This window comes from Anser brachyrhynchus, assembly GCF_964034855.1.
Source record: "Anser brachyrhynchus genome assembly, chromosome: 4".
NCBI lineage: Eukaryota > Metazoa > Chordata > Aves > Anseriformes > Anatidae > Anser > Anser brachyrhynchus.
Genome location: NC_137698.1, coordinates 70,834,449 through 70,851,381, shown reverse-complemented (window position 1 = coordinate 70,851,381; position 16,933 = coordinate 70,834,449). Strand labels below are relative to the sequence as shown.

At 46.0% G+C, this 16,933-nt stretch overlaps 1 protein-coding gene across 4 annotated transcripts in view; it reads left to right on the top strand.

Moving 5' to 3' along the window:
- FGFR3 (fibroblast growth factor receptor 3) overlaps nucleotides 1-16,685 on the top strand; it is a 55,957-nt gene extending 39,272 nt beyond the window's left edge. Inside the window, exons 8-18 of one of the 4 annotated variants that reach the window (XM_080592080.1) lie at nucleotides 2,310-2,454; nucleotides 5,036-5,223; nucleotides 6,047-6,192; nucleotides 6,283-6,404; nucleotides 7,616-7,726; nucleotides 8,207-8,397; nucleotides 9,727-9,849; nucleotides 11,184-11,254; nucleotides 12,769-12,906; nucleotides 13,533-13,638; nucleotides 13,718-16,685. In XM_080592080.1, the coding sequence (XP_080448206.1) occupies nucleotides 2,310-2,454; nucleotides 5,036-5,223; nucleotides 6,047-6,192; nucleotides 6,283-6,404; nucleotides 7,616-7,726; nucleotides 8,207-8,397; nucleotides 9,727-9,849; nucleotides 11,184-11,254; nucleotides 12,769-12,906; nucleotides 13,533-13,638; nucleotides 13,718-13,882 (1,506 nt within the window). In that variant the 3' untranslated portion in view covers nucleotides 13,883-16,685. Of the gene's footprint in view, nucleotides 1-1,094; nucleotides 1,246-2,309; nucleotides 2,455-5,035; nucleotides 5,224-6,043; nucleotides 6,193-6,282; nucleotides 6,405-7,615; nucleotides 7,727-8,206; nucleotides 8,398-9,726; nucleotides 9,850-11,183; nucleotides 11,255-12,768; nucleotides 12,907-13,532; nucleotides 13,639-13,717 lie in introns of all 4 variants that reach the window. The other 3 variants (XM_080592079.1, XM_080592078.1, XM_080592077.1) reach the window with 3 other exon arrangements.
- Nucleotides 16,686-16,933: the final 248 nt, after the last annotated feature.

Genomic DNA, 16,933 nt, shown 5'->3' with positions numbered 1-16,933 from the left:
GAGCTTTGTCAAAGGCTAAATTGTACGTTCGGCATTGAAAAATGCCTGGTTTAATTATAAACAAGGCGGCGGCAGCAGGCAGGCACATTTCCCCACTGGTCAGGACAGACAGACCTTGCAGCGTGTGAGCCTCAGAGACGAGATCAGGTCAAAGCCAGCGGGGTTTGCCATCAGACGTGGACACCAGGGCTCCTTGCTGATGCCACCTCTGGGTTTGGCTTCCAATAACCTATGAGATCTGGCAGCCCTGCTCATTTTCATGGGCTGAGAGTCACATTGGCAAGATCAGGCTCTGAAATCAAAAGCACTGAGATGGAGCTGGAGGACATAAGAACAAAACTGAGAAATGCAATCGGTTTATTTTCATTTCCAGGACTGAAGCTGATATTTTTATGGACCTTCCCTAGGCTACTTCAGAGGCCGCCCAAAACAGTTGTGTTTTTTTTGGGTGTGTGCGTTTTCAACCAAAATAAAAACAACTGTTTAGGAACAAACTGATACGCAGTTGTGGCAGCTTGGAAGAAGAGAAATAAACCCCTGCTTAACAGCCTGAAGTTTGTTTGATTTACATATGCCACTTTATTTAGTGAAGAAGAGGCTCCTATAAGCAGTGGAAAAAATTACAGCTAATTTCTGAAAGGCAAAGTCAGCAGCTAGTTTCAGACCGCCACTGCTTATATTTTGTTTCCAAATTCTATTTTGGAATCTGATAATTGAAACAGTATTTGCTGAGCCGGGTTGCAAACACAAATCTCTGCTTAAGCCCTTTCTCTGGTGCTCCTGTCTGCGGAGTTATTAGGGAACTGTAGGGCCATTGACTGCTGTCAGATGGAGAAGTGGGAAATTGTTCTAAGAAAGAAATGGCACGCGTGCCTCCAGCAGCAGGAACACCAGTGAAGGGGTGGGAGGTCACCTACATGTGGTTTGGGGACTTTGTCACCCAAGTCCTGGGTAGGTCTATCACCACAGGGCGAGCTGGGGATGTTGCTATAGCTGGAAAGAAAATAGGCATGAACAGTCAATCCTAGCTGATATAGGTTCGATGGAGGTATTGTTTGGTTTACTGAAGTTCAGGTTTCTGTCTATTCCTGCAGTCTTGGATCAGTAAAAACGCTGAAGCCGATGCTAACCTAAATCTGTTCAATGTGACAGAACAAGATGAAGGAGAATATCTGTGTAGAGCCAACAATTTCGTAGGCATAGCCGAAAAACCATTTTGGCTCCACATTCGCAAACCAAAACCAGGTAAACCACAGACTCTGTCCCAAGGCCCTGGCAACTGCAAGAATGAGCTATAACATTTTAAGAAGCTAGTGATTAAAATTACTATTCATTTTGTATTACACCCTGTCAACTGACGCTGAATGGCTTTATCTTATTTTCTTGCTAATTTTTTTTTACAAGAATGTAACGCCTATACAGCAATTGCCATGGAAAAATTCCCACAATAAAATGACTGTCAAATTTTGCTATCAACTCTTCATGCTTTTATTCCTTTCCCTTCCTTACAATTGAGTGCTGATAACAGAATTGCATGCTAATGACCTGTGACGTTTGGTGCTATGGAAAACCAAGATTTTTGCCCCTAAAACTGATACAATCGTTACGGACTGACTTCTGTCCGTTTGAGGAGTAATTGGGAAATAAATGTCAATGTTGACTCATACGAGCAAGCACATTAAGCAGAGAGCAGTGCAGACTTGTGAGCTCTCTGGTGTGACTCCAGCTGTTGCACCCCTGGAGGGTTTGGCACCTTCTTGGGATCAGCCAGAGTCACATTGTAGTATCAAAGGCTGTATGATAAATATATGGCTTAGAAATGGCCATTCTGAAAATAATTCTTAAAAAAAATTGACAATTCAATATTCTTCAATGAACTCAGTATTTGTACGTTCGTCTGATCAGCACTTGAGTCTTTCCCCACTACCTCTCACCTCCTTTCTCATTTCTTTCCTTCTTTCCTCTTTCCTTTTTCTTTCTCTTTCTTCCCCCCTGTACTCACCCTACTAACTGAAGGTCAGTCATATTGTGGGGGCAATTTTTCGTCTGGATGCTTTTGCTTGCATGCTTCTTTAGTGGGACAGAGTAAGAACCTGGTGAAGGGAACTTTTTTGCTTTTGACTACAGGTTGCAGAGGGGAATGAATGAATAAATGTGGAAGATGGGCCGTTGGAAAAAAAAAAAAGAAAAAAGAAAAAACACTTTAATCTGCTTTTGAAATTTGCCTGTGGTGTCCTCACACTTGCTGGGAATGTGGCTTATTCTCTGTTTTCCCTCTTTCTATATGTGTGTGTTTTTTTTCCCCGTAGACGGCAGGTGTTAACACAACGGATAAGGAGCTAGAGATTCTGTACTTGCGAAATGTTACTTTTGAGGATGCTGGGGAATATACTTGTCTCGCAGGGAATTCTATTGGTTTCTCACATCACTCTGCTTGGCTGACGGTGCTACCAGGTATTTCCTTCTGTGCTGGCCTCTCCTTCCTTCTCCAGGGTGCTTTGATGTTTGCTGTAGAAATGCCAGGTTCCTGCTGACACGTTACCCAGGGAGGGCTCCCCTCTGGGATTTGCCATGCCGGTGACAAACCGGTGCAGCAGAAGACCCCTGTTGCATACTCACAGCTGGCAGATTTTGCATTTCATCTCGGGATTTAAATTACTGTTGCAGCAATGATACGAATTGCCCAGTATCTTTCTAGATGTCAATAACTCAGAGGTGCTCACAGCCTCTGCATTAGGAGGCTGTCTCTAGGTGCCAAAATCAGTCGCTTTGTCTCCTTATGCTGCAAGTGTACCCGATGGGAGAAGGAAACTCCCCATCAGACAATCCAGGACACCTACACTGGCCACGTACCGTGGATCATCTCATGGAGAAACCTTTCTGTCCGACCTCATATCTCAACCAAAAATCAGATGCACAAGTAGTCGGTGTGAGTACCCCCGTCCCTGCCTGTAGCATTATTTCCACTTCACGGATGAACAGGCGGAGAGAGCGATCTCGGACGGGAGGTCGACCGGAGTCATCTGTGGACAGAGCCCAGGAGTGCTGGCTCCCAGGGGCACTGAATGCTGCTTGCTCCAGCTGAAACCGATGAAAGCTGCCACGGGTTTCAAACCCGAGGCCAGAGTGACCTCAATTTTGTGGTCCTTTCATGTGCAAAGCTCTCGCTGACAATGAAGCCAGCGCAGAATATGCAGCAGGAGGGGTCTGCCCTCCAAAAGAAAGGGCCGAGGCTGTGCTGTGCCTTCACCTGCAAAATCTGCCTCCAGCTATGGAGGCAGCATGAGCACAGCCCAGGAAAACACCAGTAGTGTTTTACAGTAAAGCTAAGTGGGTGCTGTGCCTTGCAGAGGCTGCGGGAACAGACCTGGAGTATGTTCAGTAGGCCCTTGTAAGCATCCCATACCCACAGCTTTTGCTCACCGAGTCATAGACCACATTTGTTTCTATCCCACAAATGTCTTGGGATATGTTTAGGAACCAGGAACTTTGGCATTTCTAAGCTTGACTTTATCTGTGTGGGTGATTTGCTCGTAAACACTTCTCCTGGGGCTCAAGAGGGTTTCCTCCACGCCTGACCCTGCTGCCGGTGGGATCTGCTGGTCTTTTCTCTGTTTATTTGCCAGCTCTAAAATAGCTGATCCTATCCTGTTTCTGCTTCTGCCATCCACTGGATGACAAATCACTTCCTTTGGTTAGAGCACTAATATCCCTGTTATTTAAGAATCTCCTGATCCTGTCTCATTCAACCGTTGCGCTGTTTTTATAATGTATGAACTCACACCTCCGATTTAAGCAAAGAACAAACGGGAGAAAAAGAAAAACACCTGAAGTGGAACTTTGTATTGAAGTCCCGTGCAGCAAAGTACAGCTGTCTGTGCAGCAGCAGGCTCCAAAGCGCTGCCCAAAGGGAGGGAGGTGCAGGATCCAACCCTGCTGGGGAACCTGACTTTGTGAACCTGTCCTCGTGGAGCAGAGGGCGACGTGCTGTGAGCTGTGGCACCAACCTAGTGCCTGATCCCGAAAGATCTGGTAACCCTTCCCTGCAGGAAGAGATCACCACCTGGCAGGATCAGGCCCTGCACAGCTGGCACATGGGCCCACATGCTCTGGTGTGAACCCTGTGCTCACCCATGACCGTTTCTCCATATGCACCCTGGAAACAGCCACTGAAGACCTGATTTGGAGCCTGCTGCTGCCAGCAGAAAGGCTCCTGCTGCCTGCCGAAGCCGCTGATGGACATGGGATGTTAGCAAGCTGCCCACGCTGGCGTGACTTCACTGTAAAGTTTCCTACTGCTGACTGTTCCTCTGATGCTGGTCTGCCTTTGGGGGACAGAAAACCGGTCCCACCACGGCTCCTTCCTCTGGTCCAAGTGCCTGTCCTGAAGGGAACAAGGGGAGAATTGCAACCGAGCCTTGCTGGTCCCAAAAATGCCTTGCTCTCAGGTGGCCACTGCTGATGGGCTCATGCCACTGTCCTCCTGGCTCAGCCACCTCTCCAGGCCAGACCTTCCGGCCTCCTCCCAAAAGAACGAAGTTTTCACAAAATAATTATGTAGCTTTCTATTGTGAGACATTTTCCTGTTGTGGTACCTTACCCCTGGGTGCCCTTTGAGCCCCTTTGTCCATCAGGGCAGGCACTGGTCCGGTGGAGATCTTCACTGGAGCTCTGGGTGCACCCAGTTACGTGGTTTGGATGTGCAGAGAGAGCACGATGTGGTTCAGAGGAACAGCACAGGCACGTGGAGATGCCTTCAGTCTAGAGCAGTGGTTTTCAACCTGTGGCTGAAGGCCCTCCAGCATCACATCAAAGGGCAGTAAAATCACCCCCCCACAAAAAGCAAACCAAGCAAATATTGTAGCTACAGCCACAGGTGGAAAACCACTGGCCTAGGAGGGACCCCTCGCTGAAGTCAGTCAGAAAATCCGTGTGGATGAGCAGGTCCTCCCCAGATTCTTTGTGCTGCGTGTGTGTGGTTGCGTGCGGGCAGCCGCTCGCCCCATCCTGACTGCTGTCTCTTGTCACCCTGCAGCAGAGGAGCTAATGGAAATGGACGATTCAGGCTCGGTGTATGCTGGCATTCTCAGTTACGGCACTGGCTTAGTTCTCTTCATCCTGGTGCTGGTCATTGTGATTATCTGCAGGATGAAGATGCCAAACAAAAAGGCCATGAACACCACCACTGTACAGAAAGTCTCCAAATTTCCACTTAAGAGACAGGTAACAGAAAGTAGATACAAGATTCCTATTCCCCCCTATGGTCATTCCTTTTTTTTTTTTTTTTTTCCTTGAGATTTCCTTTCTAGGTGAGAAACTCTACCAGAAAGATGTTGCCCAAGAGGGACATAACTTGGCTGCAGTCTAGAAGTCTAACGCCCTTTTATTCATTTGTTTCTGTTCCAGTGGAGCAGTAGCTGGTGGCATCTGCCTTGGGTTCAAGCTCCCAGTGCTTGGCTGCCACAGAAAGCAGGTCTTGCAGGGGAGCAGTATAATCCTGGCTCCCTGGCAGAGGGGTAATTTGGGGAGCAAGAGCACGTTAAATGTGCCTGTTCCTTCCGTTCTCATGGAGATGAAAGAGGGTCATCTTTCTCCATGCACTTTCTGCCATTGCAGCGGGGCAAAAGGCACCACGTAAAGCCACATGGTGAAGTACGTGGATTTCACAGCTCGTGGTGGGCAGTTGCAGTACCAGGATAGAACCACAGCCTGTACTTGCACGTGTACACCTGTGTAGAAGCATACAGAGCAAATGAAGGGCTTATATCACCGCTGCCAGGACTCTTCCCTGCTGGAGAGCACTGGCTGACCCATCCCTCCTTCCCACCAGCAAAGACGGTGACCACGTGTGCCAAGATCAGCTCATTTCTGCAAGGGTGGGACAGATGAGGGATGGGGGGTGGGAGGGATTTCCCGTTTCAAAATCACCAGTGAGATGTCAGAGATAGCTCAAAACCCCTCAGTGACCCACCTAGGGCATGTTCCCACCCGCTTGCCCGCTGGGACTACAGTTGGCAATAACACTTCATTTGCTCTACCCAAGCAGGTGTCGTTGGAGTCCAACTCTTCCATGAATTCCAACACACCCCTGGTCCGGATCACGCGTCTCTCCTCCAGCGACGGGCCGATGCTGGCCAACGTCTCCGAGCTGGAACTGCCTCCAGATCCCAAGTGGGAATTGGCACGCTCTCGGTCAGTCAAACCCACGGGCCGGGTCCCCACGTTTCCCAGGAGTGTCACCATCCTGATACCCACTAACACGCCTGTTATTCCTCCCTCCAGCCTGACCTTGGGGAAGCCGCTCGGTGAGGGGTGTTTTGGCCAGGTGGTGATGGCAGAAGCGATTGGGATTGATAAGGACAAGCCAAACAAGGCCATCACAGTGGCTGTCAAGATGTTGAAAGGTATGGGGAGCCCACGGAGGGCGGAGCGGCATGTTGCACTGGGGTTTCCTCTCTTTCCTTCTCTTTTAAGTCTTTTGTACAAACAGATCCAATAGAAGAAAGCAAAAGGGGCCTTCCTTCCGCTTCACCCACATAGCCTGGGGGGGAGGGCTGTCTCCTTGGAGAGGATGTAAAAGTGTAAGTCCCATCAGGAAAAGGCAATGGGAATTAACCCGGTTCTCTGCCAAGGGGTAATATGATCGCTGAGAAGGGGAAGCACCTTCACTGCTAGCCAGCTCCGTGAAGCAGTCTGCTCTTTACTCCCCCCATAACCAACGCTGGCTACTTTAGCAAACATTTTTCAGCAAGCTCAGGTGGAGCTTGCAGAAATTAATCTGCCAAACTCCTTCTGACCCCTCACTTAAAAAAAATCAATCCAAAACTGCTGAGAGGTGGAAGGGAGGCCAAAATGGGGGATGCACTGGGCACCTCCATAAGAGTCCCTGTTTCCCATCCTGCCCCCATGCAGTCGTTTGGTAATCACAAGCGAAATCCCCTTGTGGAGTTCGGGTGGAACAGGCAGGGCAGTCGCTCTGTCAGTGATCAGCCCAGGTCTGAGGTTACACGGGGTGACATTTTTTTAAACAAAACTATTTCTTATCAGAAAAGGATTCTTTAGATTTCCTTCAGTCCGTTCTGAAGTTATTTTTGGAAGCAGGAACATTCCCATCTCTCCAAACCAAAGCATTCGTCTGGGGAGCTTTTCCCTCATTTTTCTACTGTTGTTGAAAAATTACAGGTTTCCGTGCAAAAACTACATTCCTTCTTCTATCCTATATCCCAGATCTGATCTTCCCCCATCCTTAACCCTTTTCCCTGGAAGACAAGGGAGAGAAAAAATCAGTACAGAAAAATGGTGCCAAGTACCCAGACTGACTTTTTTTCTTTAATGTTCATCAGGGTGAAACAGAAGATGAAAGGTATTACTGATTTTCATAGGAATATTTCTCTCAATTTATTCCATTTTTATTTTTGAACAAATACTCTCTTTTTTGGATAATAGTTTTTGTTTTTATTTTGATTCTTCTTTCCAAAGTAGAAGAAAAACAAATACTGACAGTTTTTGCATACTTTTTCCCCATTAAAACCCTGCATGGCTGTGCAGCAGTATTTTACAAAACACTTATTTTCATCCTGATGTTTTCTTTTTCTCCCTCTCTTGCTTTCACCAGATGATGCCACAGACAAGGACCTTTCAGACCTGGTCTCTGAGATGGAAATGATGAAGATGATTGGGAAGCACAAAAACATCATCAACCTCCTCGGTGCCTGCACGCAGGACGGTACGAGCTCACAGGGTGACGGGAGGCTCAGGGTGCTGTGTTTCACACTCCTGCATCCACAGCATTGCTCTTAGTGCTCAGCATGGCTTTCTGGAGCTAATCTCACCCCAAATAGGACCTGCCCGCTGTATTTGATCAGTGCCGAGGGATTTTTCCTCCTTCCTCTGGCTCACTCACACACACATTGACTGTGTGAGACCTGGCCAGGCCCTGCTGACGGCCATATAGCTGGCATCAGCAACAGACTCCTGCCTATGTCTGATGTGGTTTGGCCTGGATTGCACCTTTCCCTGAGGTCCTCCTGTACGTCTTTCTTCTTTTCTCATCGATATAAAATGATGTCCTGGAGAGAGGCAAAGTTTGTGACTAGCTCCTCTATTAACTGACTGTCCAAAATGTCTCAAAATATAAGATTTTAGGGGTCAGCTTGCACATGCTTCCTCTTTTTCTTCTGGATGCTGATGGTGTTCTTGCTTGCAGGACCACTCTACGTGCTGGTGGAATATGCATCGAAGGGGAACTTGCGGGAATACCTCAGGGCACGTCGCCCACCTGGCATGGACTATTCCTTCGACACCTGCAAGCTGCCTGAGGAGCAGCTGACATTTAAAGACCTGGTTTCCTGCGCCTACCAGGTGGCTCGGGGCATGGAGTACTTGGCATCTCAGAAAGTGAGTTTGAGAAGTCTCATTTGGTAAAAATGCTGGTCAGCCCTGTGTGTTCAGAGACGTGTGTGTGTATAGGCAAATTCAGGCAAATTTACCTACGCAGGCTTCTCCCTTTAGAGACCAGATTTTTCAGTACAAAGGATCTTGGTATTTTTGCAGAAGGCTGAAGCTGTAGAAGCCTGTTCCCCGTGTGCAAGCTGCATTCGTGAGCTGTGCAGCTGAACAGCCCTGGCTGTCCCCTGCAGGCCCGTTAGCATCTCCAAAGGGCATGCAAAAACACAGGCAGCCCAGACCCTGGTGCGTGTCCTCAGCAGTTCAACCTCTACCGCTTGTAGAAGTAATTGGTTTTCAGATGTGTGGTCCTGGGGCTCGTCCAGCAGTGGTCGGGGTGGACATCACACAAAGTTGTGAGCTTCCACCCTGGGAGGCATTACCTTAGAGTCAGGAGGTCCCCGCACCCCTGGCTTTCCCCCATCTCTCTTTTGGGATTGCTGAAGATTGCACCTAAAAGGAAGCTGAGATCCCGCTTGCAGTGCACGTGTTTGCGGCTGTCACCAGCACGTGTAAGCTAGTTTGGAGCAGAGCCGGCAGTGGATTTGGCATGGCTATGCCCAGGATGCTCCCTGGGGAGTACTTTGTTGGCGTTGAGCCGGCTTCTGTGTTTGCTTACATCACACCCTGGGGATTAGTCCTGATTTACCCTGACACCAGCAAGTGGACGATCAGGCCTTTGAGTTCGCTAAGCTGTGCACCAGCTGGTGTGACCTCTTTCCGGAGGTAGGGAACACAAAGGCAAGAACAAGTTCAGCTCCAGATTTCAGGTGTGTTGGCCCTGTGAGTGCAGTTCAGAGTGGATGCTTTGTGGTAGCTTTCAACTCCCTCTGCACAGTGCAGGCTAATTTAGCTTGTTTCTCTGCTAACAGCTATGATGTGTTTTGGGTGTATTGATGAGTCTTAATTTGACGATTTTTTTACTCTAAACATCAACCTGCAGTCCTCTTTGTGGAGGAAGGGGGATAGGAACAGCTTCATGTCCCAGTAGGCACCCACAGAATAGGAAAGTTTGATTTCTCACCCATCCATGCATTTGGAGAAGGAAAAGCTGCACGGCCGTGTCAGCACTGGGGCTGCCGATTAGGTGTTGCTAAGAGGTGGCTCCCACTGAGCATGCATGATGCAGCGATGACACAGAGAGCGAGGAATTAGGCAGTGCTCACAGCTTTATGAGCTTGGGAGTCAATGAAACAGCAGCTCGTAAACCACACGTTGCTGTTAGTTCCAGGCACAAGCAGCTAACAAGCCCTTATTTATTGACTTGCTCACCTTTCACAGTGCATTCATCGCGACTTGGCAGCCAGGAACGTGTTAGTCACTGAAGACAATGTGATGAAAATAGCTGATTTTGGCCTTGCTAGAGACGTTCACAACATCGACTATTACAAGAAAACCACCAATGTAAGTACAGAACTGCCAAGAACTTGTAGTTTTCCTTCTGGCAAGGAACTGCTGTCCCTGCAGCAAGTGGCCCTCACTCCACATCTCCCTTTTTAGAGGGACTTAGGAGGAAGAGATCTGCCATTGGCCTCGCCTGTGAGGGACCACAGACAGGCTGATCCCACGAGTCCATCCACCATCCATTTTCTTCCTGACAGATGCTGCTGGTGCTAGCAGCTGGTTGAGAGGTCCCGGCTCTGCCAAGAAGGCTCTAGACTAAGAAACCAAGGTTTTTACCAAAGGAGCCTTTCCAAGCCTGTTGCACTACTGTTCGTAAAGGTCCCAGGGAGCCAACCTCTGGCCCCACCAGAGCCCTTGAGTGAAGAATATCACTTTTTGTGTTCCTGGAGCTACCTGGCTTTCATGCACTTCTCTCTCTTTTTTTACAACTGAACTCCATGGGTCTGCTACCAAGGGTGAGAAGAGGGTCCCAGCCAAGGGCTGAGTCCCAAAGCAGTTCAGATTTCTGCCACGCTGCAGAGCACAAAGCACGTCCCAGTGCTCTGCAGCAAAAGAGCAAAAGCCACAACTACAACGTGGTGCAGAGGACAGCAGTGGAAGAGCTGAGTGTATTGTGGAGCTCAGCAGCTTTGCAGCTGCAAGGGGTTTCAATTCTCAGGCAGTCCTACAAAGCCCACCATGATCCCATGCAATATCAAAAGAATATATTTTTAAAAAATTATTGGGAATTTTGATTACAGCTCAGATGGATTTCCCATTTGAGCTGCGTTGGACAGCTGACAACCTAATCCCATTTGTGCATGTTTATGACCCTGATGTAGAATAGCCCCCTGGAAACCTGGGTTCAGGCCTCCTTCAGACTTCAGTGGGATTAGAATTTGATTCTCAGAGGATCTGGCCCTTGATTTCACTCTAGGAAATTGCCCCTCTGGTTCAGCCTAAGCAGAATTTGGTCTAAGCATCAAACTGCTTCTTCCAACCAAAGAGATTGAAACTGTTGTCCTATGCTCTCTGCCTCTGAGCTAGCTGCATTTGTGAGCAATAGAAGCTGTTCCCACACAAAGATTTAGATGCTCTGATATGTTAAACCTGCCTTGGCAGAGAAATACAGTTCACAGAGAGCATTTACTGCAAAGATTGTTAGCGAAGATCCAGGGATCAAATGCTGTAATCTGTTTATATGTGTCCACTACTGCTTTGCCCAGTGACCGGGAAGGCAGATGTGGTTGTTAATGAAAATGTTTCAAACTGGATTAGAAAAGAAGATTCAGATGGTGCCGTTGTGGCTGGGGGAATATGCTGATGGGATGTTCCCATTGTCTTCCTAATTACAGGGTCGGCTGCCTGTGAAATGGATGGCTCCAGAAGCATTGTTTGACCGGGTCTATACTCACCAGAGCGATGTGTAAGCATTACCCACACTTTTTAAAAAATAAAACAAAATAACAGTAAAATAAACACCCATACTATCCCAAAAACATATGTACTGCTAAACTCAAGCAGGGCTTGCTCAGTACTGGGGCGCCTGGGGATGAAAACACAAATGATTCAATTTCAAGCTGCAGCTTTGCACACGTGGTTTTGTTTTTCTGTTATCTAGTTGCTTTTAACTAAGGATAAATCTCCAGTAGGCTGCCGAAGAATTACTGGGAGGCAGGCAGGTATTTCTTGTGCAGTTTATAGATGAGGAGATTCATCCTGCAGTCAAAAAAAAACATGAAAAGAAAAACCATTAAAAAGTTACCCTTGACTTCTTCCAGACTTTGACCCAGACAGTTACACTTCAGTTGAGTACGTGGGATGAGCTTGAAATATTCTGCCCAGCATTAGTAGAGGTGATCAGAGAATAGTCAACAGATATATTCTCAGATTAATTTTGCTGCTTCATTTATTTACCTTTATTTTTCCTAATCCCGTCTTGTCAGTTTTAGTGTCTCTGTACTGTAAGCAAACAGCAGAGCCTATGTTAAATGTATATCTATCAGGCTGCTACCTTAAACATCTCTTTTTCTTTTTCCTGACTTGAACAGAAAGTAGAGCAGTTTGGGAAGCAGTTTCAGATCACATCTAAACTTTGCAAGGACTGAAGTAGCTCAATATGCACACCGGCTTTTTTATTTCAATATTTGGATGATAATAGCTTTTTACAGTAATTTAGCAGACAGGCTGCCGGCTCCCCAAGGCTCACTGCTTGCAGTTGGACAAATGAATCATTTCTATTTCTGTAAATTTCACATACTTTGGCTTTATTGATCTTAAATCATAGTTTCCATGCTTAGGTAATGCTGCATTGGGCATGACAGATAAATCAAAGCTAGAGAACAGGAGAGAGAGCATGCATGAAAGAGAAACAGAGACAGATAATCCCTGTTTTTAAAAAGAAAACGAAGAAGGCAAAAGATATTTTTGAAAAGAGGACTTTTAACCAGAGCACAGCTGCAGGACTGGAGTGTGTAACATTAGTGCTTTGCTGATTTTTGTTGGGGTATTTTTCTCCCAGCTTGGCCAGTGAAATGAGTGTTGTAACAAGCAAGTTTTGGTATCAGCTTGCACAATTAGTGGCCTGTGGTTCCAAGCCTGCAATTCAGTGAAGCTGTGCATGAATAATTTGATTTGTTCCATTCAGTGGAGCTGGTGGAAGACCTAACAAAGAGCTGGGGGTAATAGATGGGCTGTCACCTATCTGATTAAATGCTCATTTCAATTTCAGACTTGGTGCCTGGGATTTCTTTGCTATTGAGTTGGATCAGCGGAGATCTCCAAGTAACTAGTAAAAATGGCCTAGGCAATTAGTCATGCTATTGATGACTTTGTTAGCTATGCATGGCTGCACAGAAATAAAGCAGAGCAGGGGGGAGGGGATATGGGGGGTGGAAAAAAAAACTCATTGAATTTTAAAGATCTTTCTTTGGTTTCCAGCTGGTCCTTTGGAGTGCTACTATGGGAGATCTTCACTTTGGGAGGGTCTCCATACCCAGGAATTCCTGTCGAGGAACTCTTCAAACTCTTGAAAGAAGGCCATCGGATGGATAAACCTGCCAACTGCACCCATGACCTGTGAGTGGAAGGAGGGTGACCCAGCAGCTTTCCCCTCACCTCTCCCCACTCCCCATTCCCTCAGTGGCCACAACCACAAATGGCCTGCTTCGGGCTGCTGGGGCATCACATACCTGCCTCATTCGATGGGTGGCAATTCGGGGCACAGCTCTGGTGTCTCGTCTTTAGCACAGGTCCTTGTCCTGCTTTGAGAGCGCGTATACGGTTGAGGTGATCAGTAATGAGGGCTTGGCTCCACAAAACCCTCCTCCTCCCCTCCCCAAGACGACACCACAGCCTCACACCCTCCTCACCTCATGCCTGAGGGACGCCGTCCTAGGAGCTGGGGCCGCAGCCTGCTTTGCGTCCCAGAAAATGACACAATTACGCTCAGTTCCTCCTCGTTACTTCAGCTCCAGTGACTCCTCAAGTCAATGTGAGCAGAGGAGGCTTCTCCTACCCATGCTCAGCAGGGACCTGCCGCCATCCCCTCAGCGCCGGGCTTCATCCCTGCTGCTTCCTGACATGGCGGCTGGGGCTGAGCCGTGCTGCTCCCCTCTGCCGTAGCTTTTCTCTCAGGCGGATGGGGTTTTGGGGGCGAGCTTTACCACAGGTGACGATCTCCCTTTCCCTGTCATGCCCCACAGGTACATGATCATGCGGGAGTGCTGGCACGCTGTCCCCTCGCAGCGGCCCACCTTCAAGCAGCTGGTGGAAGACCTGGACAGGGTCCTCACCGTGACGTCCACCGACGTGAGTGTGGTGTTGGTGGGGGGACGCGGGGAGGGGTGGCTTGTCCCCAAGGGTGCTGACGGGTCTGTCACCCCCTCAGGAGTACCTGGACCTCTCGGTGCCCTTCGAGCAGTACTCGCCGGCTGGCCAGGACACCCACAGCACCTGCTCCTCGGGGGACGACTCGGTTTTTGCACATGACCTGCTGCCCGATGAGCCCTGCCTGCCCAAGCACCCCCCTTGTAACGGCGTCATCCGGACGTGACGGCACCCCCGGTCAGACGGATGGACGGACGGACGGATGGATGGACAGGCAGCGCGCCCACCCCGGCGCGAGCGTGGGGCGCCGAGGACAAACCCGTAGTGAAGGATGTTTCCGTGAAACTGCTCGGCGACGCTGGAGGATTTGTGTTGTTGAGCTGTTCAGGGTAAAAAAGAAAAAAAAAAAAAAAGAAAAAGAAAAATCTTTATTTTTTATTTTCCCATTTGCTGTATAAAAAGTCAAGAAGCACTGTTTGGCCTGAAGGAACTAATCTCTTGCCAAGATGATCTATCTTGTATGATTTTTTTTTTTTTGGTATTTTTTATTTTTTTTTTTCCTAAGTAGAATGTTAAACCTGGGGGTGCTGACCTCCAGCCTCCACGGTCGTGTGCCGAGTGCCAGAGTAGCCGATCTGTGCCTGCAATACGAAGAAGAGAAAAAAAAAATCTTCCTTTTTTTTATAAAAAAAAAAGCTAACGGAAAAAAAAAAGTGTAAAGAATGTAGAAATTCTTTGCTTATGCAATCTGTACATGAACCTTTTTGGTGGAGCTGAAAAGCCACGTTGCCTGCAGGGATTCATATATTTATAAAAATATCTATATTTTTGTTGTCGTCGTTTTTATAGCTTCATGATCTTATTACCCAGCTACATAGAAGGAATCTTTTTTGGAAGAAGAAGAAGAAAAAAGAGTAAAATGCAAATCGTCACGGAGAAAGGAAAAGAAAAAAAAAAAAAAAGAAACAGTCAAGTCATCCTAATTGGAGGAGAGCATCACCCTGCCGCTAGCCGGGTCCCATGGGGACCGAGCACCCATGCTGCTTCTCAAGCCCTGTCCCAACCTGCGGGAGCAGCCGTTTTGGGGGAACCTTGCTTTCTGGAGATGGGGGTTTGCATACTTTTGCTTGCAAAGGGCGAGTTGGAGGGGAGCAGCTCCTCCGGCCCTTGGCGCCAGCGGTTTGGCTCCATCTACGTGCAGTGACTTGGAGAAAGAAGTTACGGGTACCTGTAGGCAAGAGCCTTTAACTTATATCAAAAAGGTTTATTCCAGAGAATCTGTGTATATATCTATAAATATATCCTGTATATATATAAATAAATATATGGGAAAAAAAAGAATGTATAATACTAATGCAACATAAAGCAGTACTGAGAGAGAGTCTCAAAATATGAGCATTGCAATCTAGGATATACTGATCTGGGTGAAAGAGAAGATTTTTTTGTTTGTTTTATATCTTCACAGTTTTGTTTTAAAAATTGTACCTTAACATGTATATTTGTAAAGTTATTTATAGACATTAACATATCTGTTCATCGGTTTAAATAGCGTAGCGTTACTGTAAACTTTAAATTTCACTGAGTTTAAGGGTGTTTTTTTTAACTTATTAAAAATGGAGAAAAAATATATTAATCAAGTTTTTCTTTTGTGTTTATGGGAAATATTGAAAGAATGTATAGATGTACAGTCCTTTAACAAATTACATTTAATGTTATAAATATATATATATGTATTCGTTAAAAAAATATTAGTTTATCCTGGATTGCAGTGAGCAAAGGTAAGTTTATTTTTCAATACATCACCAGTGGTTAAAACCAAACAAATAGCAGCAGAGAGATGATTTTTACATATTTCAGAAAAATAGGGCCAAGAATTCTTCCATCAGTTTAACCACTGTGCATTAAGGGGGGTGTGGGTGTTTATTTTTCTATTTTCGAATGAAGGTATTCTTTGTGGTCGAGTTAATAACAAGTACGCAGCAAAGCGAAATGTTGACTTTGGATGATGCGCATTATTTTTTTTTCCCCCCTTTGCCAGTACCGTTGTATTTTGGGCTTAAGAAATACCCATGTGGGCAAAATAGCAAGAGAAGTGACACTGTTTGCAGGGGAGATGCAATGACTGCAGATTTCTTTTGCATCTAACACACTGAAAAATGCCAGTGATGCCTAATTTTCTGTGTTCAGAGTGCTGTGCTGTTTTGTTCCTGTACGTCAGATAGCAGTTTAAAAGCACACAAGTGAACTAGAGAATCTTACTGTGGCTCAAGCTGACAAGGGGGGAGGTTTGGGTTGGCTTTTTTGTTGTTTGTTTGTTTGTTTTTGTCCAGAAGACTGTCTGCTACCATGAAGAGGCAAGGATAATTGCATCCTGAATTTTCTTTACATTTTTCTCTGGTGCATATTACATATCAATGTTTCAGAATACCAGGATGGCAGCATCTCATTTTAAGTTTTTTTTTTTTTTTTCCTTCTTAGAGCCACAAAATCCTTATCCTAAAATAAATAATTTATAGTTTGAGGTTACTTCGATGGAAGTTTGAGAAGGTAGATTTCTATAGATTTTTGTTTTGTTGTGTTGGAATAAAAAAAAGAATTTTTTGGTATTTTCTTACAAATGTCTGCTAATTGTGTACATTCCAAGTACTCGAAGCGTTGAGTTTCATGTACTGAAAAAAGAAAATGTACAAAACTGTGCATGATTTCAAATGTTACTAGATATTATAAATATATATATAATTTATTGAGTTTTTACAAGATGTATCTGTTGTAGACTTGTTGACTTAACATTTCTTATTCAATGCTTATATAGTTTTATAGCCTGGACTATTATCTTTAAAAGCTTAAAAAATTAAAAAATTCCAATTTTGTTACATTTTATACTGTTGATGTTACAATCCACAGGTTTGCATAGCGTGATTTTTCAATGAGCAACTCTGTTCAGTTTATTTTAATACTGTATTTCTGTGCCTGACAGCTGCAGCTGTCGAAGGTGTGAGATGAACACTAAATAAAACTATTCTGCTTTTGTTAACATGGCAAACTTACTTTTACCAAAAGAAAAATAACAATAATAAAGATAAACAAGTTGTTAAATTTGGGGGTTTATTCCCAGTTGTGAGGGTCCTTTAAAAAAAAAAAAAGTCTGTGGGGTCTGTAGTGACCAAACCTGTGCCAGGAGGGTGTATTTTACAGCGCTTCACAAGTCCTGGCCAGCACAGGTTTTATATTTATAACTTTAAAAGTTATGGATTAGCAGGGCAGGATTATTTCTTTA